This window comes from Argopecten irradians, chromosome 13, assembly GCF_041381155.1.
Source record: "Argopecten irradians isolate NY chromosome 13, Ai_NY, whole genome shotgun sequence".
NCBI lineage: Eukaryota > Metazoa > Mollusca > Bivalvia > Pectinida > Pectinidae > Argopecten > Argopecten irradians.
The window spans coordinates 27010867-27038740 of record NC_091146.1 but is presented as its reverse complement, the minus strand read 5'-3'; the positions used below and the strand labels follow the sequence as shown (position 1 = coordinate 27038740).

The 27874-nt window shown below is 33.7% G+C and overlaps 2 protein-coding genes across 6 annotated transcripts in view; one reads left to right on the top strand and one right to left on the bottom strand.

Annotated features, from left to right (window-relative positions):
- Positions 1–27874, bottom strand: part of LOC138306001 (cyclin-dependent kinase 4 inhibitor B-like) — a 637657-nt gene that overhangs the window by 221835 nt on the left and 387948 nt on the right. The gene's annotated exons all lie outside the window — the stretch shown is intronic.
- Positions 1–27874, top strand: part of LOC138305998 (uncharacterized) — a 343209-nt gene that overhangs the window by 21297 nt on the left and 294038 nt on the right. For both annotated transcript variants that reach the window (XM_069246307.1, XM_069246306.1), the window contains exons 2-3: positions 7859–7936; positions 18878–18955. In XM_069246307.1, coding sequence (XP_069102408.1) covers positions 7859–7936; positions 18878–18955 — 156 coding nt within the window. The remainder of the gene's footprint in view (positions 1–7858; positions 7937–18877; positions 18956–27874) is intronic.

Here is a 27874-nt window from a genome sequence, read left to right as displayed (position 1 = left end):
CGAAGCTCGCCCGCCGGCTCACTGTGCTGTCGCCATAGGGGGTCAATGAGAACAATAGGCAGTGGTATTTCCACGAAAAAAATAACGCTTTCAAAAAAAATAACGTTTCCAACGATACTCGTAACGTGGTCACGTAAATAATCACATGTTCAGTTGACGCTAACAAAGTTTCACATAAAAATCACGTAACATTCTGGCAATAACATGGGAAACAAAATCATTAACAATCATTGCTGACACTAACACGTGAAATGAAATGAATAACAATGCAAAATAAATAATAACATCAGCCACTAAATCTAACATCATTTAAAAAAGACAAACGCATGCAAAGATAGAGATAACACAGCAGCAAAAGTATAACGTGTGCTAGAAAATAATAACATGCTTTTAGTTTAAGATAACTAAAATTTTGATAATAACAGTAAAACAGATATAACCAACATAAATAGTTAGAAAATCACGAATATGGTTAAAATAACAGTTTTAAGAACGAAAATTAACAGAACAGGGCTACCAGTGTTATCGTATACCAGGCATATTAAAGAACAACAAAAAACTTTGTGATTTGTGATAAATGTGTTATTATCATTTTTTCACTTTTCTTCATTCTAAAAACAACAGCTACATGCCAAAAGGCAGCAGACATGATGTCCTGGAACCATGACCCATTATGGAGAGCCAAATAAGCCGCAAGGGCTCTAACCCCATGGGCCATCTCCTTGCATTTCGCCCCAGATTGATAATTAGACTGCTCATAAGCAATCCTGATCATCTGACATATCCATCTGGAGATGTACTGGGAGGAGAAATCCTGCTAGCCCTGTTTAATGGACAAGAATAATACATCGCCCCCTTGTTTTATCAAGGGAAAACCTAAGCGTCCGACTGGGACAAAGCAGCCGATCATTCTCCTTCGACTCAATAGAGATTGTGAATCTTTACCAAAAAGGCAGGATCAGTGAGTAGGGTAACAGAGCTATATCTGGCCCAACGAAGCACGAAAAGTGAATAGATGGATATCACTCCTTCTACGGTCTGAGGCAAAAGCAAGCAGGAAGTCAAAAGGTAAAAATCTTAATGGAGACAAAGAGTTGGAAGTCCCTAACTCTGGTCTACCATGATAATACAGTACACTGGAAATAGCCATGCGATAGCCTGCAATAGTACTAGAGGCAAGTTTGCGTTCCCTAAACAAATAGAGAAGGGAATCCGCAATCAGCTGGGCAGAGGCTTTGACCTGATCAATCTTCCTGTCGATACACCAATCACAGACGATCTTCCATGATTGTTAGACGCCAGGTGAGGAAGACTTATTGATCGGGCGTTGCGAGCTGACAAGTCTTAAGAAAAGCCTGACTGAGCGAGACCTCATTAGATAGCTTTCACGCTCTTGAATGGATCTTCCGGGACCGAGGCTGGCACAGGAGATTGGTTCTGAGTAGGAAAACAAGAGAAATATCCACCAAGAGAAACGACAAGAGCTCCGGAAACCAGGATTGTCTCGGTCACAGGGACGCTATCAGAAGGAAGGGAAAATGATGCAACCGAAATTCTATTAGAACCCTGCCCACCAGGTTGAATGGAGGGAATGCATAACCATGTATCCCCTCCCAGTCGAGAGACAGAGCGTCCACAGCCCAAGTCATTTGGTCTGGCACCGGAGAGACAAAAGTGGACAATTAGTGGCGAAGTGGCGAAAAAGGTCTATATGAGGTATGTTCCACATCTAGCAAATGCCCTCGCAGATCGGGAGATTTAGCTGCCTTTCTGTCACAACCGGCTTGCGGCGCCTGGAAAGAGTATCCGCCAGAACATTCAACCTGTCTGGAAGATGCTTGACTAAGAGAGTCAACCGCATTTCCTGACAGAAGAGAAGAACACGAATAGCGAGGGCACAAATGACGTGGGACTTTGCCCCCCACCCTTTCCTTCCAGATACACGACAACTGTAGAGTTGGCTGTAGTCACACAAACCACCTTGGAATGTAGAATCTTCCGAAAAGCCTGCAGCGCCAACCAAACAGCCTTATCTCCAGCACGTTGATGTGCTCGGAGACCTGATCCCCAGACCATTCTCCAACTGGCAATGGCCGTCGAGGTAAGCCCCCCAACCTGTCATTTGTCATCGCTCCAACGATTCCTAGACTTGGTGGAGTATGAGGGAATCGTCGAAATAGATGTGTACATTTATTTCCCTGGAGTGATGAAAACCTACGCCAACATGCAGCAGTTTGATGAAAACCAAAGTAACAGTCGTGATACCGAAAGGATTTAGTTTTGTGGTAATGAGCTGTGCTATACCAACGTGTCCTCAGGACAAAAAAAAAACACAAGGATAATAATTCGAACACAGTGGTACGTTTCGTTCTGGCACGAGCCAACAATTTATGAAAAATTCTATGTTTCCAGTTGTTCACTAAAAGAATGGATTATTACGGTTCTAACCACGTTCTAGTTGTAATTGGGGCCGGGATGGCTGATTGTTATGATGTCTCGACATATAACCACACTCCCTCCACCTCTGGGTAGCTTGTTCGAATTTACAGGGGCAGTTGCCAGGTATTGACTTCTGGCGGTGTTTTTTTCTCCGGGAACTCCGCCTTTCCTCCACCAATAAACCTGGCACATACTTACATGACCATGACTGGTAAAAGATGTAATTGTAGTTTGGAACTGTCTGAATCATAGATCAGGAAATATGTAAGTTATGTAATAATAATAATGAGATTTTTTTCTCTATGAGTAGTGTTGGGAGGGGGATGTCCACGATTCTTCTGCTAAAAAAAATAAAATCCTTTTAAAATACACATATGTTTACACAAGCGTAAGTGCAATTCGAAATGACTGGTACAAGTTGTTTTGTCCATCAATTGTTTTACTTGTGATGTAATTTATGACATTTATTGATATTTTAGGGGAAAAAAGCTGAAAATTTCATTGTTTTCCCGTCATTTCACAACAATGAGAAGACGTAACGTCATTATTATGATTTAATCGTATTCAGCATGTTTCAATCATATAAAAACATGATTTAATTTGCCTCTGTGTGTTGTCTGGTTCGCTATCTATGCGCATATATGCGAATGTGTCATTTTGGCCATTTTTGATAATTTTTATGCGGGCTGTTCCCTCTCTTTTTCCGACCTCATTGATGCGATTTGTCTTTTTATAGTACACATATGTTTACACAAGGGTTGGTTCAATTCGAAATGACTGTTACAAGGTGATTTCTCAATCATTTTTTTTTTATTTTGGCCATTTATGATACCTGAAATCCAAGATGGCCGCAATATGACCCCCATGGGACATTAGTTGTCAATGGCAACAAGCATAAAATGAAACTAGACATCATACCGGTCCTAAAAAAACATGTTTCGAAAAACTGCCAGAGGGGTACATGGGAATCTACTTCTCCTCTCCCACTATAAGCCCTGATGATGTACTGACATGGTAAAAACAATTTATGAGCTTATAAACAACAAATGATTATTTGCTTAAAATAATTTTGGCATTCAAAAAAAGGCTTAATAAATTTGCCATTATCTCACTATGCAGATAGTAATGGAGAGAGCCAGTTATCACATTTTTTTCCGGACATGCTAAATATTATCCGATGCAATTTACATAGTAATATTATATAAAAAAAAGTTTGTTTTGCACTTAAATACTAACACATGTAATCTGCATACACATATGTCCACGACAAAAATGATCATTTCAAATTATAGAATTCAATGAAATCATGTCACTATGTACAAAGTTTAATGTACTTTTTTACTTTAGTGGCTGTTTATTTTTAGTTGTTCGAGCTTTCCCCACAGATAGTCCAGTTCTTCCTCGGTTTTTATTTGAACGGTGTCTCCTTGGATGGTACGGACTTTGTGTTTACCGTTACTAACCCATGCGCGTCTGATATGGGGACATTGATATGACCGGTTTAGTAGTTGTTGGTTGTATGCGGTAGTGTACTCGCGAATTCCTTTGCTTTTTTCCGGAGTATGTCTCTTTGTTCCGGATTCTGAAGCTGTTGTGTTATTTTCAGTTTTGTTCTCCGTCTGACGTATTTACAAATAATGTTCCGTGGTCTATTTGTTTTGAATTCACCTAATCGATGCGCGATATCTACGTCGTCCGAATTTTCTTCGTCGTTTAAATATAGACAGCCAAGTTGATTTTGAATGTTCTCGTTTTCAGTGGTCAGAAATTTTACTTGTTTTTCTAATTCTCGATTTCTGTGCTCTAATTTTAGTATCTGTCCCTCGAGCTTTTCAAAAGACTCAATCTGTGAATTTTTGTGGCGTTCCAAGTGTTGTGAAAAACCATTTGTCAGTCGGTCGATGGATTTATTGTGTTGTTCCAGAGTAACAAAATTACACTAGTGTTCTTTTGTAGGGAGTTTATAAAAATTGCTTCTATCCTAACTAGGCGTTCATCTATCGTATTGTGGTTTTCAGTTTTTGTGGTTTCAGAAGTTTCAGCAGTTTCATAAGATTTGTGTGTATAGAAATCAAGAGTTTTTTGTCGTTTTTCATATTTATTTTTTTGCTTTGCCTTTTTGTTTTCTTTTTTTTCGAGACATTGTGGTTGGGACTTTCGTCTTCTGCATGACTTTTACTTGTAGATTTTCTCATTCGTTTTGCTGGATCCTCCCCTCCCGGCATACTTGTTGTTTACTTTTTTGACAAGTTCACTTGTACAATGCACATGCACGTGTATAGCATAAACACGTGTAACTGTGAGTGTCGATACTGGAATGTTGACCGGTTTACCTGTCGTAATATTAAACATTTGTAACATTAAGCACTTTACTTATTTTGTAGTTATATAGTCAAGCATGGAAAAATACCCCTGTTACATTCAAAACTCTGTCTTTGATACTTTCTATCCATTTTATATGATATATTATTGTATTTTTTTACACTTACGCAATGGATCACTTCTTCTCAGAACCTTTATTTGAAATAACCATATATACAAGTTATGATACAAATCGAGCTTGATTTGTGTACGAATTTCGTACTTGAATCATCTACTACGATATTTATGTAAGAATGGCCGGGGTATGAACAGATCCCAGAAGATGAACCAAGTACACCTGTGCTTTCATGTATAACACGCATATCAAGTCTGAGAGTTTCACTATGGAACACATGCACATTGATATCCAACGTATACCGTAGTCCTCTTCTGTGCATTATCCGATTTCTGAATTATATAAGACATTGTAGAAGCAAACAATTAAAACAAATAGGGAAGTGTGATAAGTTTCAGAGATTCTGTGACCTGAAAAAAGCGCTTACCGGAAATTATTATCCATTCGTGGAGTGGTGCGGTCAATTTGTATTTTAGGCCTATCAAAATCACATATACATTATTTCCTTACACTTACAGATACAACATTCGCAGGCATTAGACACGTTTATTATATAATAAATACGTTTCCATTTTCAAATATTTTAGAATACATTGCTTTAAAGATTTCCCACCGCTGACGAATGGTATTTTCTCAATATCAAAAAAGGAGCAGAGAATTTAGTATATTTCTTCAGTGACAGAAGTTATTTTCTTTACACAATTACCACCATTGAAAAGTTTGAGTTTCCAATTTTACTTAGAAATATTATAGAAATATTAAAAATAATTAATTGCATCCCGAAAAAAATTTCGTCGCACTTTGCCCTATATGAAATTAATTACTGATTGTGTATGCACCAAAAGTAAAACGAACTATTTCATATGCATTTTTTGTTAATTAGACACATATATACACGAGTATACATCAGTTATTGTTCAAATGATGGACATCGTTTATGCTCTGTCGGCGACGGAGCATCTTTAATGAATACTTAATATTTATTAATTTCATATCTTATATAGGGATTTTTAATAAATGAGGAAAACTCATAAGATGTATACATTTGATTCCAGATTTTAACAAAATATAAACAATTCAGATTTTAACTAATTTGTTTTTAGGCTATGCCTTGCTCCAGAGTGCATTATGGTCGAGTGTGTAATTCGGAGACGAACGGCTAATAAGGAAACATATTTGACATAAATGTTGTATTCTTTCTTTCTTCATTGATAATGTGAAACTAATACTGAAGTTCACATAAATTACAGAATATATGGCGGCATTTAACTATCCTTCATAAATACAAACAAACAAACAGCGTCTAAAATTGACCAACAAAGCTATTTCGTATCAAATGATAGTTGATATACTCTGGTTAATTACAAGAGGGCAGGTATACACGTGGTCATGGGATGATTTGTCAGCGATATTTCATATTTTATAGTTGATAACTACAAATTCCACCATGATATAAGCAGTGCAAAACTGGTACATCATCAGCACTCACTTCCGTCCAGGTAACATAGATGTCACTCAAGCGGATGATATACCCCTCCCCACGCTCTCATGTGAACAAGTCGTATAATTGTTTTGTGGATCTTCTCTAATAGATATCTTGAAGCCATTTACATCAATGACATACATATTGAGAGACATAACCAAGAGTGAATAAGAGAAGGGTGATAAATCATCTTGATAACTCGTACAATGAGTTATCGTTGATCGTTTCATTGGAACAGTATTATAAAAAACGAAATAACTACTTTTAGGCATAAAATATCGATTTGTCAACGAAACAAACTGAATTATAAATATCCATCTCTGGTGTCCAATGATAAAGCTTGATATCGATATCAATATAAAATGAAGGACAAATAATACCAATCGACTTAACTCCGACACTGCAATATATAAACACTGAAGGGTTTCTAAAACGTTATATGTGGTTCTTATAATCGTTCCCTTCTATTTACGGATTATATATATTGGTATAGAGTATAATTTGTGCACACAATCGTGGTACATTTGTACTTTCCAGTATCAATTAAAATCTGCATAACCTTAATATATTACCAGGATCTCGACTGTTATAAATTTTGTATCATGTTAATTAGTAAGAAAATCCCCATGTAAACAACCTTTACACCATTCGTCTTTAAAATTGGGTTGTTCTTATTTGCAACATACATGTAATTTTAACAGTTTTAAATATTGTCATACCATTGTTTTAAATCTATATAAGTCGATATGACTTATAGGTGTAAGTTTCTACTAGCCCTGGTGCAACATTGTGTATGTTGAAAATATAATGTATTCTACGATACGGTCCAATTAAAATCACATAACCCTGATCTAGTAACAAGAATTCGATTTACTAATTTTTGATTACCATTCAGTCTACTATGATTATTAAATATGATAACATAATGTCCATGTTCGGGTGCCATAGAGTTAAAACATTGTGAGAAAATATTACAAATATTTACCGCGTTTGAATATACCCCAGTGATCTCTTACGATCAATACTTTTGATTAGTAAAACTTGCATTGTTAACGTACCGAAATCTATAATGTTAATAATTTAATAAAGTATATTGTTGTCCGCTCTACCATATTAGGTTCGGGCCAATAGGTAGCATTATAACGATGATGTCGTTCTAAAAATGCTAAAATAATTGTATTTATTTTTATACTACATTGTAAATCAGACTTTCTGATAGGCAGATATTTTCTTCTCACTACTATGAATAAACATATCAAAGGATGGCAAACCCGATGTTTTGATGACGTCACAATAGAGACGTCAACATGGCTTATCAATTTGAAAAAAAATAATCCATGGGAAAATTAAACGAACCGTATGTTTAAAGTTATCTTTTTTATCAAGTAGTCTAGAAAATTAAGTACAAGCATTGGTGTTACTATAATTTAAACAAAAAATCTAAATAAATTAATGACCATCACATACCATTAAGCCATAAAACATTGTTATAATTTCAGGCCGTGATTGCCGCAGTATGTTCTGGAAACGTTGATATCGTTAAGGTGACGCTGGAGCACGGAGCAAATCCAAATAAGGTATGATATATTTTTAACGTGTGTATTTTATTCCTAAACAGTTACCTCAGTTTGAGTGACAAGGTTTATGTATCTATAAATCGATGACTCGTAACACGTGTATTCTGGTATTCTGTCATATCCATCATACAGATGACTACGCATTATAAATATATATTTGAGCTAACAGTGTACGGGCTGTCTTTGAAATGATTATACAGCACTATTATTATTCACTATCATATCATAGTGTATTTTTGCTGTCTGGTTATTTGTTTGATGCAAATGACAGTGTACACATCATATGAGATCGAAATCTAAAGGTAGTCAAACAAGTTCTCATCTTACCAGATAATTATACACTTAGTAAACGCTTTGGTCACGAAACGGACACACATGCAAACTACATCGGAAGTCAGCAATCCTCAGTGAAAGACAACTGTGTCGAACGATCGAATAATACCAAACTTAAGAATGCATAACGAAATACCAAACATCAATGTAAGTTTGGTAATGACACTAAGCATGTAGAATATAACCTTTACATAACTTTTTTTTTCAAAATAAAATGTTTTGATATACTATTAGTTGGGCGACACTTGAAGGAGTGTCGCGGATGAAATGAAGAGAAGAAAAATGGGAGATAACTCTTGTTGTTATTCTTAAAAGGGACCAATTTCATTAGGTTATGGAAAATATATCAGAGTTTGAAGTCATATCAGGACTTAAGTCTATTTGACCCGTGTGACCTTGAATAAAGGTCAAGGTTATTTATTTTTAAAAGACCTTGGTAGTTCATTATATAAGATATACTAGCAGTTAACCTGAAAGATACATTTTTATTGATTTTCTATAAAAACACCATTAAAGGAAGGTAAATAAAAAATGAAAACAAAAATCCTTTTAAACTACATCCTCAATAGTAAAATTGGAACCACTTCAGAAGAGAAAAACTGACCAATCACAGGCTTGCAGAAATCATTTTTGGCCGCATCCTCAATACTCCAGGGGTTACTATCACTGACGTAATATCCACCCATGGACTAATATATCATAGTAAAATTGGAGGCAGTTCAAAAGAAATCAAGAGGCCTTGACGGTCACCTGAGTGCTAATACAGAACATTGCAAAGTTGGTTCAAATCTTTAAATAGCATTTATGAATTAAAATAAACCCCTTTTGGACCCACTTCTCAGGCCCCTGTGGGTCAGTCATGGAAAAAATGTTAATATGATTCAATGGCCATATCATATTGATAATTCTGACAACATTTGACTCATTTTCTATTACAAATGACCAAATAATGTTCAAAAATGTGTTTTCCCTATAAAATCTATAGTAAACTCGACTCCTCCCCAGGGGGAACATGAGACTCCAGGGTCATATATAATTCAAATATTTTGTGAAGGACCTTAAGACCTTTCCATCTATGAAGAGTATTTGATTCTACCATTTCCAGAATTTTAGAAGAAGGTTTTTGAAGTTTTTGAAAAATGTGTTTTACCAATAAATTATAGTAAACTTGACCCCCTCCCCAGGGGGAAACATCTATGAAGAGTATTTTATTCCACTATTTCCGAAAGTTTTAGCCTAATTGACCCTTTTTGGCCCTAACCCTCAGGTCCCTAGGGGACCATATAATTCACAATTTTGATTGACCTTTGGCCATGAAAGGTCTCTGCAAAATTAGATTAGGTCACTGGAGACTTCATCTCAGGTGACCTCAAAACTGAGTCTTGCATAGACTTCCTTTCAAGATTACAGAGAAAGTGACACCCAACTTCAAACCAACACATAGGTACAATGAAGGACCTTAAGACCTTTCCATCTATGAAGAGTATTTGATTCTACCATTTCCAGAATTTTAGAAGAAGGTTTTTAAAGATGTCCCGACATATTACCACAAGCCGTCCCCCTCTGGGTCATAAGTTCGAATCCGATGTGGAAAATTTGCTGACAGGTACTGACAGCTTATCGGTGGTTTTTTTCTCCGGGTTCTCCGGCTTTCCTCAACCATCAAACCTGGCACGTCCTTAAATGACCCTGGCTGGTAATAAACTAATAAAAAAGAGAACTAAATTCTACACCCAAATTGGAACACATATGGTACCGTATCAGGTAATTAAATTATTTTAAATCCTTGATACTGCTGAAGGATATGTACGGTGGCTGGGAGCGGACATGAAATAAATAAAATTATTGCGTGGGAACGAAATACTATTGCGTGGGAACGAAATACTATTGCGTTCGAACGAAATATTATTGCGTGGGAACGAAATATTATTGCGTTCGAACGAAATATTATTGCGTGGGAACGAAATATTATTGCGTTCGAACGAAATATTATTGCGTGGGAACGAAATATTATTGCGTGGGAACGAAATATTATTGCGTGGGAACGAAATACTATTGCGTGGGAACGAAATACTATTGCGTTCGAACGAAATATTATTGCGTGGGAACGAAATATTATTGCGTTCGAACGAAATATTATTGCGTGGGAACGAAATATTATTGCGTTCGAACGAAATATTATTGCGTTCGAACGAAATATTATTGCGTGCGAACGAAATACTATTGCGTTCGAACGAAATATTATTGCGTGGGAACGAAATATTATTTCGTTCGAACGAAATATTATTGCGTGGGAACGAAATACTATTGCGTTCGAACGAAATATTATTGCGTTCGAACGAAATATTATTGCGTGCGAACGAAATAATTATTTCGTGGGAACGAAATAATTATTGCGTGGGAACGAAATATCAACGGTTTACCTTTGGCTATTTCAAATGTGGCAGTCTGCAATTTCATATCAATATTCTTTGTAATTGGTCATTTAAAGTGGTTTTGTGTAAACCTTCTTAATAAGGTATATTTTATAAAGTATATTTTGCTTCGAAACCATTAATTTAAAGTTTATTGCATGTATTATTTGGATTTGTATTCTATTTCAGTATTTGCCTTCAATGATTTGTATTAAAATTGTAGAGAAAGTCATGTAAATTCATTGTTTTACTTTTTAAAATAGTTGACTAAGTATTGATACAAAACAACGTTCGTTGTAACACAATTGCACACATTCAAATCGAAATATTGAAGCATAATGTATTAAAGTCATATACACAGTAATATAAAAGCACATATAATGCTTTTATTTACGGCAGCGTGTTAGGACCAATATATAGTTTTATTTATCATGTCCATACAGATTATTATCTTGTACGTTTAACTTAGTATCTTTTTAGTATCTATTGTTACAGTATCGTGTACATTTGTACGTACGTATGCACAAACACTTATCTTGTACGTCTGTACGTACATCGTTGTATCATGTACGTACAACATAGTATCTTGTACCAACAAATTATCATCTTGTACGTACAACTTCATATCTTACAAATTATTACAGTATCTTGTACGTACAAGTTTATGTACTAAGTTGTTCATATGTACAAGATACTATATATATAAATGCTGTACGTACAAGATAGATACAATTATAGACATTAATAGTGTCCCCTGTACGTCATCATAGGTACGTGTATTTCATTAGATATATAAAGTATAATACAATAAACAAGACTTTAAATCGTTAAAAATAAGGAAAACATCTTTTTAGATAAGGTGCCGTTTCATAAGTTGTAGGCCATATCTTAATCATATTACTACGGTGGCATGATTACTGTCATATCATCCATGTATGATAATGAGTTCAATAGTTATTTCGTTTGAACGCAATAATTATTTCGTTCGCACGCAATAATTATTTCGTTCCCACGCAATAATTATTTCGTTCGAACGCAATAATTCGTTCGCGCAATAATATTTCGTTCGCACGCAATAGTATTTCGTTCCCACGCAATAATATTTCGTTCCCACGCAATAGTATTTCGTTCCCACGCAATAATATTTCGTTCCCACGCAATAATATTTCGTTCGAACGCACTAGTATTTCGTTCCCACGCAATAATATTTCGTTCGAACGCAATAATATTTCGTTCGAACGCAATAATATTTCGTTCGAACGCAATAGTATTTCGTTCCCACGCAATAGTATTTCGTTCGAACGCAATAATATTTCGTTCGAACGCAATAGTATTTCGTTCCCACGCAATAATATTTCGTTCGAACGCAATAATTTTATTTATTTCATGTCCGCTCCCAGCCACCGTAAATAGATAACACAGCATAGTTAATTTTTATATCGAGGAAGATTACGTAATAGTATTCAAAATAGTTACTGTTTCAAGGTGTTATTCATTACAGATGAAAAAAATGTCAAGAGCAAGCAAATCATATATTTAAAAGTCTATACCTTAACCGAAATGGCTTTCAATTTATTAATTTGGTTTAATTTTGGTTTTGATTTAGAAAAAAATTGAAAACATTTCTCAAATTCAAAAATTATCTGGTTTCTAAAATGCATAAAACTGATGAGGCTGTTACAAGTTTGACATTCACAACTGTATATTGAGTTTTATAACTAGGTGTCCTTTTACCGAGATACTGTATGATATTAAAAAAATCAGAAAAAAATGTTGTTATTGTCAAAATATCCTTAAAGGCTCGTATATCAAATTTTATAAATTTAAATTTAATAAATTTCAAATGATGTAGCCATGTCATGAGTGTAAGATTATACTTATCACATAACTAGTATTAATCAAAACATAGTCAAAACTTCAATGATTCTGACAGGAAAAAAGGGCATCCATATGGTGCTTAGTTTAAAGCTCACCTTGACTTCAATAAATGACTACCAGGTCAGGGGCACCAAGAAGATATCACAACTTCCTTTACAAGGAAAAACCTTACAAATTTTCTTATTGTTTATTTAATTCTAGATCTATTGAATCCTTGAGAGAATAACCAGGGCCTAAGCTCTGGGTCAAAATTTGGATTACTTTCAATTTTGTTTTTATGTACATGTAAATGTGGCGAAATCAGGCATGGATTCGACTATCAACCGAGATAATCATACAACATCACAGACGTTATTAATATCTACGACACCACAAAAAAAATGAAATGACCATATATGACATGGCTAAACATGTCAGTGTGATATTAAACATGTATGCTAATTTTCACAACACCGGTCAATCTGAATGATGATTCCTGTCGGCATCCTAATTATTACGCAGTAGTTGACTATCACTATAACACAACACAGCAAAATTGTGAAATGAATCTTCGATCATTGTTAACATTTATATTGACCTCACCTACCCAGTTTGTACAGTAACTTAAGCCTACGAATTAAAAAGCAATTATTATGTGTCATGTAAAACTGCAGTGCATACAAATTAAATGTATCTAATAATGTTGATCATATCCATTGTCAAACTATTTTTTTACCATTTTTACTGGTTTGTTTTCTTTAGTTGTCTAATTTTCAGATTACTTAAAGTCGTTTCGATACGTTCTGAAAGTCATATCGCCATGTTCACTTTATGATACCGAAAAGACTTCCGCATGTACCGAAATGACATGTAACGAAGCTACTGTGTGTGTGTGTACATTGTACGTTACATGTGAGCTGACGCACTACCGAAACGACATGTGGATTACTTATGATGTAACACCAATTTAATCATATGATTAAACAATATATTAGGAGATACATCTATTCAAACGGCATCTGCCTCAAAGGCAGTACAATGGTCAGTTTACGTGCTGTTTAGCCACGATTTAGAACGCATGCATGGCTCTAAATCTGTTGTCAGTCACTCGTGATGATGATCATAACAGACTAACCACAGGAGTTTGACGTTCTGTCAATAATATATAGTATACATATATAAAAAATACCCCAATATACTATTAAAAACACCAGGAATGAAATGCATGGCTGGCCAAAATGTTCACCACCTTCGGTAAAAGTTCTGTAAAATTTGTTCTGGGGATTGTCTGCATGTGTCACCGCGCCGATAATACAATAAAATGCTATTCTTCACATATAGCAACACTAACCTGTTCATAACCCAATCACACTAAGTTTAATTCCAAGTCATTTTGAAAATTTGCAGATTTTCGCGGCCAATTTGTTTTGTTCCCGAATCCATGCGCTGACGTCACACAGTTCCGCACAAACTAAATTTAATTATTTTCAAATCCAATTATTTAACTGTAAACTCTTAAGTTATTTGTTACTTATAAATTATCTATGCTTGTTACATATCGTATACATTTTTTCGTGAATTAAAAAGATATTTTTGATAAACATTTTACAGTTTTAAACAAGGGAGAGCACTCAAAATGGAACATCATAAAGAACTGATTGGGCTGGAATCTGACATGAACGGAAAATAAATAGCTTTAAAAATAAAAATTTTCGTTGTATGTCTGATGTCATTAGGTATTTTAAAGGAATGGGTATAAATGTCACATTTATATCAATATTTTAATCCAAAAAGCCCAGTTTGGTACATTTGATTTAGATTCAGATCCAATCATGTTTTTAGGATGTCCCATTCCATCTTGTGACGTCAGCGCATGGATTCGGGAACAAAACAAAGTGGCCGCGAAAATCTGCAAACTTTCAAAATGACTTGGGGTTAAATTTATTGTGATAGGGTTATGAACAGGTTAGTGTTGATATATGTGAAGAATAACATCTTATAGTATTATCGGCGCGGTGACACATGCAGTCAATCCCCAGAACAAATTTTACAGAACTTTTACCGAAGGTGGTGAACATTTTGGCCAGCGATGCATTTCATTCCTGGTGTTTTTATATAGTATATAGGGGTATTTTTTATACATGTATACTATATATTATTGACAGAACGTCAAACTCCTGTCGACTAACAGTATATTTGCAGGCCTACAAAAACAATCAAATATATCTGATAATACTAATATCCACCGATAATGATATTGATGTATATAACAAGTAAATGAACAATTACTTACCTGATAATGCCGGATTTAACTTGAACATCAAGACGGCTTCAACGTTTTTACTCAACCGGATACAAACAATACACATTCCTCATAGAGGGCGCGATAGTCTGCGCCATAATTTTGTGTGTTCGATACAGTACAAACAGGTCCATTTCACTGCGGCACTTTTTGGGCGCATTTTGTAACATAAATGTGATGATTAGTGCATAAATTATTTACTCATTTCATGATGTTTAGTCACTTCTACAGAAAATTTCAAAAATATCACTCATTTTTAAATCGTACATTTGCTGGTTCAATCGGTCAGAATAGCTCAGAAGGAAGGCGTCAGGGACCCCGAAATAGCTCGTCTGTTGTGGAAATTTACCGAGAACTTGCGAAATACCACCATTATTCAAGGCTGTATTGTGGTCGTTGTATGTAACATTTCCAAAAGTCAGAAATACCGTTTTGTTCAGAATTAATTAGACATTTTATATGTAGAGTCTCAGATTGTTAACTTTGTAAGTTATTTCACTAGGACAATTAAACAGAAACCAGTGATCAAAATGACGATTTTTGCCTGTTTGACCCAAAAAAATATCTCTGTTAAAGAATTTTCGAAACTGATACGATTATTTCAATCGATAGATCACGCTGAGATTAATTTACGTTAAAAATTTTAGCAAAATGTATAGCACAGTTTCATTATTACTCAAATCGCGAAAATAAGCGGGTTGATAGGTTTATTTAGCCGTGTTAACATTTCGTTCCTGAACGAAAACTCTGTTATAACAGAGTTGTCGTTCTTCCTCTTCATTTCATATCATGTCCACTTTATTAGTACATTTAGTAGGATTTTTTTCTCTTTCAAAACAAAAACAAAAAAACTCCTCTTTATTGTTAGAGAGAAAAATCAATCAAAATTTATTTTTCAATGAAATTGACATTACTCGAATACTCGGTGACTATATAGATACAAAAAACCGAATGTAATAAGAACGTGAGTCATATATGGGGAGTATCGAAAGAAAACCCATGTGATCGGCCAGGTGATCCCTTATATTTCTAAGTCTGGCCAGCTAGGGTATCTAGGGAAGTAGCGTTACCACTACACCACCTGATCACCCAGAGACAGGGTAATAATCATTATTTCAGTAAATTCATGATTGTATTATTAATATTTATACATATTGATTGTTATGTCATGTGTTTGTAAGTTTTAGATCAATTCTGTTTTTTTTTGCTCACAAAATAATGATACCTTCCCGCAATGGGGATAAATCTGATATACTAAGACAAAACAGTAAAAACAATTAAGAACATTTATTTGAAAATAGAGAAAATACTTTATCCCCTAACATTCCAAACTATAACAATATGCTCACTCACAAAGTCACAGAACATCGAATATACGCTGCCCTCACCACTCCTCACTGCAAACTTAAAAGATAATGTCCTCATGAGTCCTTGCACTGTTAATTTATGCCTTCATCAGTCCTCTTACTGTAAATGTATAAGATAATCCCAGCATCAGTCCTAAAACTGTAAATCTATAAGATAATGTCCAATTCAGTCCTCTTACTGTAAATTTATAAGATAATGTCCTCATCAAACCTAAAAATGTAAATCTATAAGATAATGTCCTCATCAGTCTTCTTTCTGTATACTATTAAGATAATGTCCTCATCAGTCCTCACACTGTAAATGTATGCCCTCGTCAGTCCTCTTACTGTAATTTATAAGATAATGACATCACCAGTCCTAAAACTGTAAATCTATAAGATAATGTCCAATTCAGTCCTCTTACTATCCTTAATCAATATAAGCAAACCAACAGCGTCTAAAATTGATCAACAGAGCTATTTCGTATCAGATCATAGTTGATATACTCTGATTAATTACAAGAAGGCAGGTATACACGTGGTCATGGAATGATTTTTCAGCGATATTTCATATTTTATAGTTGATAAAAAATCCACCATGATATAAGCAGTGCAAAACTGGTACATCATCAGCACTCACTTCCGTCCAGGTAACATGGATGTCACTCAAGCGGATGATATGCCCTCCCCTCGCTCTCATGTGAACAAGTCGTATAATTGTTTTGTGGATCTTATCGTATAGATATTTTGAAACCATTTACATTTAATTCATACATATTGAAAGACACAAATAAAAGTGAATAAGATAAGGGTTAGGAATCATCGTGATAACTCGTACAATGAGTTATCGTTGATCGTTTCATTAGAACAGTATCATAAAAATGGAATAATTTAACTACTTTTATGTATATTATATTGAATTTTCAACGAAACAAACTGAACTATAGATGTCCATTTCTGGTGTCCGATGATAAACCTTGATCTCGATATCAATATCAATTGAAGGACAAATGATATCAATCGACTTAAATCCGACACTGCAATATATAAACACTGAAGGGGTTCTAAAACGTTATATGTGATTATTATAATCGTTCCCTTCTATTTATGGGTTCTATTAAAATACGTATAGGTGTATAGAGTATAGTTTGTGCACACAATCGTGGTACATTTGTACTTTCCAGTATCACATCCAATTAAGATCAGCATAACCTTAATATATTACCAGGATCTCGACTGTGATAAATTTGGTATCGTTAATTGGTAAGAAAATCCCCATGTAAACAACCTTATCACCATTCGTTTTTAAAATTGTGTTGTTCTTATTTGCAGCATACATGTACTTTTAACAGTTTTAAATATTTTTATACCATTGTTTTAAACCTATATAAGTCGATATGACTTATAGGTGTAAGTTTCTACTTGCCCTAGTACAACACTGTTTATGTTTAACATCTAATGCATTCTACGATATGCTCCAATTAAGATCACATCACCCTTTTCTAGTAACAGGAATTCGATTTACTAACTTTTGATTACCAGTCTTTGTTCATGGATTGAGTACATGGACTTGAGAGTGATTTGAAAAGTTACAGCCATGCCGCATTCCGAGATCGGATATTTCTATGGTTTTCAAATTGATCGATTCTGTCTACTATGATTACTAAATAGGATAACAGAATATTCATGTTTGGGTGCCATAGAGTTTAAACATTGTGAGAAAATGATACAACAAAAAATTACCATACTTGAAAGTATCACTGTGACCACTTGCAGTCATAACTTCCGATCCATGAAACTTGAATTGCTAACGCATAGAAATCCTTAATGTTAATAACTAATTAAATATATTGTTTTTCGCGCTACCATATTACCTTCCGTGCCATAGTTAGCATTATAACGATGAAGTCATTCTATATATCCTGAAAAATGTTTATTAATAACCGATAATTAATTGACAATTTCCATTAAAATTTAATGACAAACTTATAATTACACATTGTGAATTCTATTTCGTCATGAGTTGGTGGCTAATATCAATACAATGCTTGATATGCATTTCTCGAAAATAAACATATTACATGTATTAAATTCAATAAAATTAATGTTTATATGTGTTTTCATACTGCATTGTAAATCCGACTTTCAGATTGGCAGATTTGTTTTCTTCATTCTATGAAGAAAACAAATAAAAGAATGGCAAGAAAAACCCGATGTTTTGATGTCGTCACAATAGAGACGTCTGCGTTGCTTATTGATTTGAAAATAAAGAATCCATTGGAAATCAATGGAATCGTACGTTAAATTTACTATTTTTTATCAAGTACTCTGGAAATACTTAGTATTAGCATAGATGTTACTATTCTTTTAACTCGGGGTATAAACTAAATTTTGTTTGCAAAACTGATGTAAGAATCCGCCACGTAGATTTTTTCTTTCATATCCGGATGAAGTTAAAAACAAAATTTAGTTACATTAATGCTTTAAAATATATTGTCTTGGTAATATCAAGAGTTCACATGTCATATGATGTGGTAGGACATGTATAATTATGCAACACTGTTACGATTTTGTTTCTGATCATTTAATAAAGTATGGCTATAATACATTTGGGGAATTAGATAAAAAAAAATATTCAATTAGCGACAATAACATACCACTAAGCCATGTAACATTTTTATAATTTCAGGCCTTGGAATGCGCGGTAAAGTGGGATAAAATAGATATTGTTAAATTGTCACTGCAACACGGAGCATATCAAAATGAGGTAAGTTATATCATAAACGTGTGCATTTTATTACTTAACAATTACTTCATGTTGGGTTATAAGGTTTATGTATCGATAAATCGATAACTTGTAACACATGTATTCTGGTATTCTGTCATATTCATCATGACCACGCATTATAATAACATAATGGAGCTAACAATTTACAGTTTATCTTCGAAATGATTACACAGCACTATTACTAGTATTTTTCACTTTCATATGATAGTGTATGTGCGCTGACTGGTCATTTTTTATGCATAGGAGAGTGTACACAACGTATAAAATGATCGGAACCTAACATATGGAACATTGGTTATTTGACACATATCAACACATAACATTATTCAGCTTATTTATGAAACACAGAAACAAGGTGTATCAACAAAGAAATATAGTCAAACAAGTTCTCATCTTAACATATGATTATACACTTACGCTTTGGTCACGAAACGGACAAACATGCAAACTTCATCTGAAGTCCGCAATCCTCAGTGAAAAACAACTGTGTTGAATGATAGAATAGTACCAAACTTAAGAATGCATAACGAAATATCAAACATCACTCAGCATGTAGAATATAACCTTTACATAACTTTTTTTTCAAATATACTACAGTGTATGCATGTCATTTATTAGTACATTTAGTAGGATTTTTTTTCTCTTTTTCTTTAAAAAAAACCCCTCTTCTTTATTGTTAGAGATAAAAAACAATCAAAACTTATCTTTAAATTAAATGGATATTACTCGATTACTCGGTGACTATATAGATACAAAAAATAACCGGATGTAATAAGAGCTTGAGGATTCATAGAGTGGGAGTACCAAAAGAAAACCCGCGTGATCGGTCAGATGATCCCTTACATTTCTAAGTTCGGCCAGCAAGGGTATCTAGGGAAGTAGCGTTACCACTACACCACCTGATCACCTAGTTTGGGTTTTCGATAATCCTGAAGTGAAAATATTTAAGTTGCTGTAAATTCAACGGACACTATCAATATTGTATATTAGTAGCTAGGTCAGTTTTTTTTTCCGGGTTCTTCATTTGGTTTGATTATTTGAACGTTCTATTAATAGCCAGTCATAAAGAAATGATGGTGGAAAGCCGAAGGCCGAGTATCCGGTGAAAAATCCACTAACCAGAGGCCAGTACCTGGCAACTGTCCCAATTATAGATCGCTTGGATGAATGGCTGTGTTTGTTCAAATGGATGACCTTGACTTCCATTCAAGGTCATAGGGAGAAAACTGTATAAAATATTTAAGAGGCCGTGCCAATAAGCATCAAGCTTTAGGTGGAAAGTGAAAAAAATAGAAATTCAAAATATATACTTAAAAATACCCCCATTTAGCAAAGAAACAAATTTCATAGAGAATTAAGTTGTTTGGAAGGCCATTTTTTACTGATTGGCATGGAACATTGATTATCATGGCAACAAGGTCGCATAATTGGAAAAAATGTTGAAAAAGAAGGATATTTGTATGGAAAATTCAAGCATTTATAAAAGTGACATTAGTATGAAAACAATATATATTCATAATACGAAGTATATTGATTAAAATAAATCATCATTAAAACATCCAAAATTATAGGATGGTTGCTATGGTAACAGTTAATAGTCACATCCCTGATTTCGAAAAAAATGATGAAAAAATATGGAAAATCCGTGCATTTGCCATACAATTTATATATTACTGAGGATCATTAATGAATGTTTGAGTTATGAAAGAAAAATAAAATTGGGTAGAAAAATTAATCCGTTTTTATTAGTCATTTCTCTTTATTATTCTTTCAATGTTGTATTTGTTTCATTCAAAAAATAAACATCACTGCTGGAAGCTTATTGAGTTTGCTTAAAATAAATAAATTATATAAAAAGAAAGATTTTAGGACCATTTGTCATTGAAAATGTCCCTAGCAACACTATTTTTTCCTTAGCATATATATTATATTTCTACTGTCTCCTCTTTCAAATAAGAATAATTATACTGTCAATATGATATGTGAACTGTGACCTTACTTGACACCAAAAATACTGTTAATTCCTTTCACCAAACCATACATATAATATATAAATTATATGTAAATGGATTTGAGGGGGAAAACCGATATAAACTTAAGACAAAACAGCTTAAATTGGAATTATTTTGTCCACCTTTAATCGCTTGAATAAATTAAAAACATACTTGCTTACTATAACCAGATGATATTAGAATAGTGAAGTGACCATGCCGATGATGAAATACATGTACATTAATTTTTTTTATATATTTTCATACCGGTATACATATGATATCCAATATGATAGAGACACAAGACAGGGTAATAATCATTATTTCAGTAAATTCATCATTGTATTATAAAGAGTTATATATATGTATCTGCCCTTTTGAATTGGTATTGATTGTGATGTCATGTGGTTGTAAGTTTTAGATCAATTCTGTTATTTTTGCTCACAAAATAATGATCACAATGTCACAACTGATACCTTCCCGCAATGGGGATAACTCTGTGATATACAAAGACAAAACAGTGAAAACAATTAAAAACATTTATTTGAAAGTAGACAAAATACTAACATTCCAAACTATAACAGTATGCTCACTCACAAAGCAACAGAAAATCGAATATACATTGCCCTCACCACTCCTCACTGCAAACTTAAAGGATAATGCCCTCATCAGTCCTAAAGCTGTAAATGTATAAGATAATGTCCAATACAGTCCTCTTACTGTAAATTTATAAGATTATGACCTCATCAGTCCTAAAACTTTAGATATATAAGATAATATCCTCATCAGCCCTCTTACTGTAAATGTATAAGATAATGCCCTCATCAGTCCTCAAACTGTATATTTATGACATCATCAGTCCTCAAACTGTATATTTATAAGATGATGTTTTCTTCAGTCCTCTTATTGTAGATTTAGAAGATAATGCCCTGATTAGTCCTCACACTGTAAAATTATATGATAATGTCCTCATTAGTCCGCTTAATGTAAATTTATACGATAATGTCCTTATCAGTCCTAAAACTGTAAAACTAATAAGATTATGTATATTGCCCTCACACTGTAAAGGTATGCCCTCATCAGTCATCACACTATAAACTTATGACCTCATCAATCCTCTTATTGTAATTTATAAGATAATGCTCTCATTAATCCTAAAACTGTAAATCTATAAAATATTATCTCATCAGTCATCAAACTACAAGATGATGCCCTCATTAGTCATCACACTTTAAACTTGTATGCCACCATTCAAAATACCTTCACCAGACTGAAATATCTTCATTAAACCTTTCACAAAATTTCATGTCCTCATTAAAAAATCAGCTAAAATGCTTTTTCCCTATCACTTCATTTGTGAAAGTGTCCGTTCAAAAACTGAAATTACATCTTACACTCAGTCACTTTAAGCTGATTAATTTATCAGAATTATTAAATATCGCTTTTGTCTTTTGATATCATACACTTCACCACACTGTCTTGGTCAATTTACAATTAAGATTCTACAGCTTCATATGTATGGCTCGGTAAAAGAATGATTGATATACTGTTTGCTAAACAGAACTCCATGTGCAAGCTCCTTCGATGGTATGTACAATAACTATAGGTATCGCACTGGTATTTAGTGGAAATATCTCATCTTTGCATTTGGTCATTCAGCAATACCGGATCCACTGAGTCTTTTAATGCAGATGTCATTCTAGAAGTTAAAACAAAAGTTAAACTGTATATTTGAAAAATTAAGTGATATAGATAACGTTGCAGTAGGCAGCACGAAGGTTTCAGACTCAACATTTTAATATAGTTTAAGTAGAGACAGAAAAAGTTTGTACGAATGAAGATACACTACATAAGCATACACACACCCATTTGTGTACATTTGATGATTGAACAATAGATGATATAAATTAAACATGTATAATATTGCCGCAGCACTGGGGTGTCAATGTCTTTAGAAATTGAAATTTAAAATGTTAAAATATCAATTATTCTTTTTTAAGAGAACAATCATTAACCTATCGGAGTACTTGAAATCATTTTTGATGTATCTGACACTACATACAAATACACCAGTATTTAATATTTCTATAAAGTAGATGTAGTGCATTCATACACATAATACATAATTCATGTAACCCTAAAGAACAGTAATATATAACTTTACAGTACTAAAAGAAAACGAGGCTACATGGAAATGTCAACACGGACATTCAATATACACAAATAAAATAGTTCATTTAACACTAAAGAATTAATAGTAATGAAAAAAATGTACAGTACTAAAAGGAATGTACAGGAACTGAGAAACAGGAAATGGAATCAATCAAACAAGATATTAATAATCTAATTAGTTACTTACCTTTATATTAAGAGGTTTTATTAACCATTGCCTGTTTTCATTTTCATTTCTCAAAAATCCTGAAATACAAAAGAATATTATGTATTTTTAATTACCTAAAAACCCAGATATATATTCTAGATAAATAACATATTCCCATTATCTTCAAAACACAATAAATCTATCCTTAACCCATGAATAACACAACCACCCCATCCCCCCCAAAAAAAATATCTTTAAATCCAGCCACTGTATTCATGTATTCTCATTAAACTATAAGTATCATAAATAAGTTAAATCGTTTTAAGAAAATTAAGTATTTCAGACAAGTAATATATAAACACTGTTAGGATCCTAAGGTTAACGAGAAAAGTATTTCAATTGCAAAACCACCCACAGGAACCCCTGTCATTAGCATAATATACAGAAATAACAAATGATTTAATGTTGGGATAATTATTCAGTTTCTGGTCCTCGAATTAAAGTCACTTAGCATAATAAAGAAATCTTACCAAAATATTGCTGTCACTTCCTCTCCAATTTCTTCACGCATATTATGGCCAAAAAACACATCATTTACAGCAACTATGAAGCAGGCTTTAAAATATGATGGATCAGTAAAAAAAGATCGCCTTTTGTTGTTTCATGAATGGAGAGTCTACCAGGCAAGGGTATATAATTATATACTTAAATCACAGCCAATAGGAGGATAAATCCAAATGGTTAAAATGCATGAAATATGTTTTTTTTTCTTTCTGATTCATTTTTTCTCCTACCAAATTTTCTATCATTGAAAATTATTGTTAACTAAATTAATATCTTATTAATTTAGTATAAAAAATACATTATCAAGCAATGCATGGATTTTGAAATTTTTTTATACACAATTTCTGAATGTTTGAATGTCGAATGTCGAGCTGCACAATGGCGACAAACAAAAGTCCGTTCGTTAGCCAGTATACACAAGATTCTGTGAATGTTGAATGTCGAATGTCGAGCTGCAAAACATTCAAATTGTTCTCGTTGGTCAGTTATTTGTTTTGAATGTTGAATGTCGTATGTCGGGCTGCGCAACTTTCAAAATCCCGCTTGGTGGCCAACGATGTTTGAATGTTGAATGTCGAATGTCGTATATCGAGCCAGCTTCACACAACTCTTTTTATACTATTTAGAACACAGCTATCTTTGAGTCACCACTAATACCTGCACATACCATTTTTATCAACTTTGTTAGATATGATCAAGTGTACCTCAAGTAATATATAATCTTACAAAATATCACTAGTTTAGATATGGTCTAAAATAACGGAATACATTCTAAGGAAAAACTGTATAAATGTTCCAATGTCGCCAGGATAGATGACTAATACTGTATACCCCCGCTAATATATAAACTTCATTAATAGGGGACATATCGGAGAACTCTAGATAATGTTTTACTCAACTCCTGTTTATGTCAGGGCTCTGGGTACAGAACTACTAATTTTATCAAAATATGTCTAGTAGTTTAGGAGGAGTTCGCATGCATATGACATCAAGACATTTCTTTTTGGAAGCAAGCAGAGCAGTTGAGTTGAAGAACATTTTTGGGATCGGTCCCGTGAACGTTTTAGCAGAAACATACGAGTGGAATCGACACATTTTTTTCAGGGCCAATCCCGAATATCATTTTGGCGGCAGAAATACTGTTGTGACCTGGAAACTTTTGGATCAATCCCGAAAATAGTGTTTGCAGAAACATTTTTGGGACCTACATACAATTAGGATTGATCCCATAAATTGTCAATTTGGAAGAAATTTTGAAAAAAAAAGGTTTGCTGTGTTTCTGGTTTCCAAAGGCAATTGTTATCGACAAAAACCAATATGCCATACATATGAAGAAAATAGCAATGGCATAGATAAAATGTTTGTGGGGTATTTAGATTTTAAACACAGAGTAAAAAGGAAACAGCTTTACAAATAATTAATATCACAATTATCAAAAATACGGAAAAATCATAGTTTAAAATAGCAGTCTAACCCTCATAATATGGTGTATATTCTATTTCATTAAGAAATTGTAATCTATATATAATATGTATTATGACACTATTTTCCTATTTCTACTGATAATGTAAAAGTAGATTATAAAAAAAGAAGAAATTATATTTTGCTTGATTATGTTGTTAGGAACACTCCCTTGATGCTTGTCCAGGATTGCATTTTTGTTCTGCTTTACGAGTAATAAAATGCCTTTTCTTTCTAATTGTCGAACAAGAATGATATAAAAGCTTGGAGAGAATTTAGAAAATGGTTTTCATCAGACATGCAGTATGTGTGAAGGCTGTATGTTTCTACAATCATAAATATAACCAAGTAAAAAGACTAATGGCCATAAATATTTAAACAATAGAAACATGTAAGCACTTTACTTATTATGTAGAAAATAAAGATCAAGTGCATGTTAGGGCGAGATACTATATAGGAGGTCAAACTCCATATACTAAAGCGGCAATAAACGAAAAGTTTCCAGAAAAAATATCCCTGTTTACAATCAAAGCATTAGTTCCCTTTCAATTCCAGTGGTGCAACACCTTAAGTGTAGTGTTGCGGATGAAATGATAGACGTAGAAAGTACCAAGGATAATACATTTTAAGATCATCTCCAAAAAATTCTCTCTGAATGTACATATTAACACACTTTTATGGTGAACAAAATAGGTTAACAGATTTTAAATAGAAAATGTATAGTACATGTATTAAGCTTCTCCAATGAAATGAAGCAAAAAATCCCAATGTCATGATAACATAATATTTCAATTTGATCTGGACATATTATTGACTTCATATTCACTAAAAAGTGACAATGCTGAATATGCAATATGCATTGAAAGTTATTATTTATATTGGAAAAACCGGTTATTATATATGAAAGTAAAATAGTAATTGGTGTCACTGTGACCTGCTTACAGATATGGACTGTGTATTGATCAGTGTTTGTAATACGAAGAATAGCTTGCTCTCCAGAATTATAATTGGTAGGCCGAACCTGAACCCAACCACATCAGTGGAGAAATATCCAGAACTACTCAAATCACTATAACAACAGTGTTTATTATACAGAAAAGCTGCTATTCTACTTATTAATAATATTACTTAAATCTATGATGAGTACCAGTGGGGGGGGGCGTGTTTAAGAATTTCCCTGTTAAAGTATATACGCTTCGTCCATCATTGTTGTACAATCATAAGGTGAGATATATATATATATAACTCTGTGAAAGATGAAGCGGTTACCAATGAGGACATGCGTCTCAGTGAAATATGATGTTTCATCCCCAGCCTGAATGTTCTTAGCCACTTGATATATTTAAACTAATCACAGGCACATTTTTACATGTGCCCTGGAAATATGCATGTTTATGAATAATCATGTAAAAGACTCCGCTAACAACCATTTTAAATCGAAAAGAAATTGGTTTATAAATCTCATATAAGTAAGAAAATTGGTAATAAGGCAAAAAAAATATGTCTGTTTAGTGTCACATTGGCAAAAAAATAGGGTCGGTCCGTCGGGGGAATTTCACTCTAAAATAATGGCCAGAACTGGAGTCTGAGATCTAAATCCCGACTTTAAATAACCAGAATTAATGTAATATGGATTGTATGACACCCAGCAAGTTATTATGAGAAAGTTTGAAATGAATTTTAGCCGAATTCATGAAAGTGAGCAAATAAGCTAATTACCTCCCCTTTAACACATCCCAGGTTAAAATCCTTTTTTCTATTTGCAATTTTAAGTCAAACACACAATGTTTGCATAAAATTGTTGTCCCTGCAAAAATGACTTCATAATCACTTTAATTTCAAGTTTATGATTAAATTTTGTTTTCTGTCCTTAAATTTCACCAGTATTGATCATTAGGACGCACTGGTAAATATAAGAAGGCGAGAAAAAGAAAAGTAGCAAACTATGTTTGGGCCTCGCGTGGTTGCCGAGTGGTAAGATGCCACTACATATAAAACCAGAAGCCCAATACCTTTTTGTGTTTAACTAAATTAGAATCCCCATGAGTTTTATATGATTCCGATGAACAGACCTGCTAGTCAGTGAGATTTTATCTCCCTCCGGGAACTCAGACTTTCCTCTAGTGTACTATACCAACTCCTAAATGAACCCTGAAATAAACACCTGATTCAGATATTTAAATTGAAATAAAGGCAATGACATCAACGAGATTTTGAAATAGCCTTGGTATAGATTATCATTTAAACGTCAGGGCCGCAGTGGCCAAACGTTTAAGATGTCCACACAGCCTAGCTCCGCCACCTTCCGTTCCCCATGAGTTTGAACCCCATTTCCGGCAGTAACCAGGTACTGATCGCTGGTTGTTTGTTTTTTTTCTCCAAGTATTCCAGCTTTCCTCCACCAACAAACCTCACATCCCGACACGACCCTGGCTGTTAATAGGACATTAAACTAATACTCGAGCTCATGTAAAAGTTTCCGCTGTTCCTATTTTATCAAAAGAAACCTTTTTTCTAATATAAATAAGAAAATGGTAATAATAGACAATATCGGCATGGCTA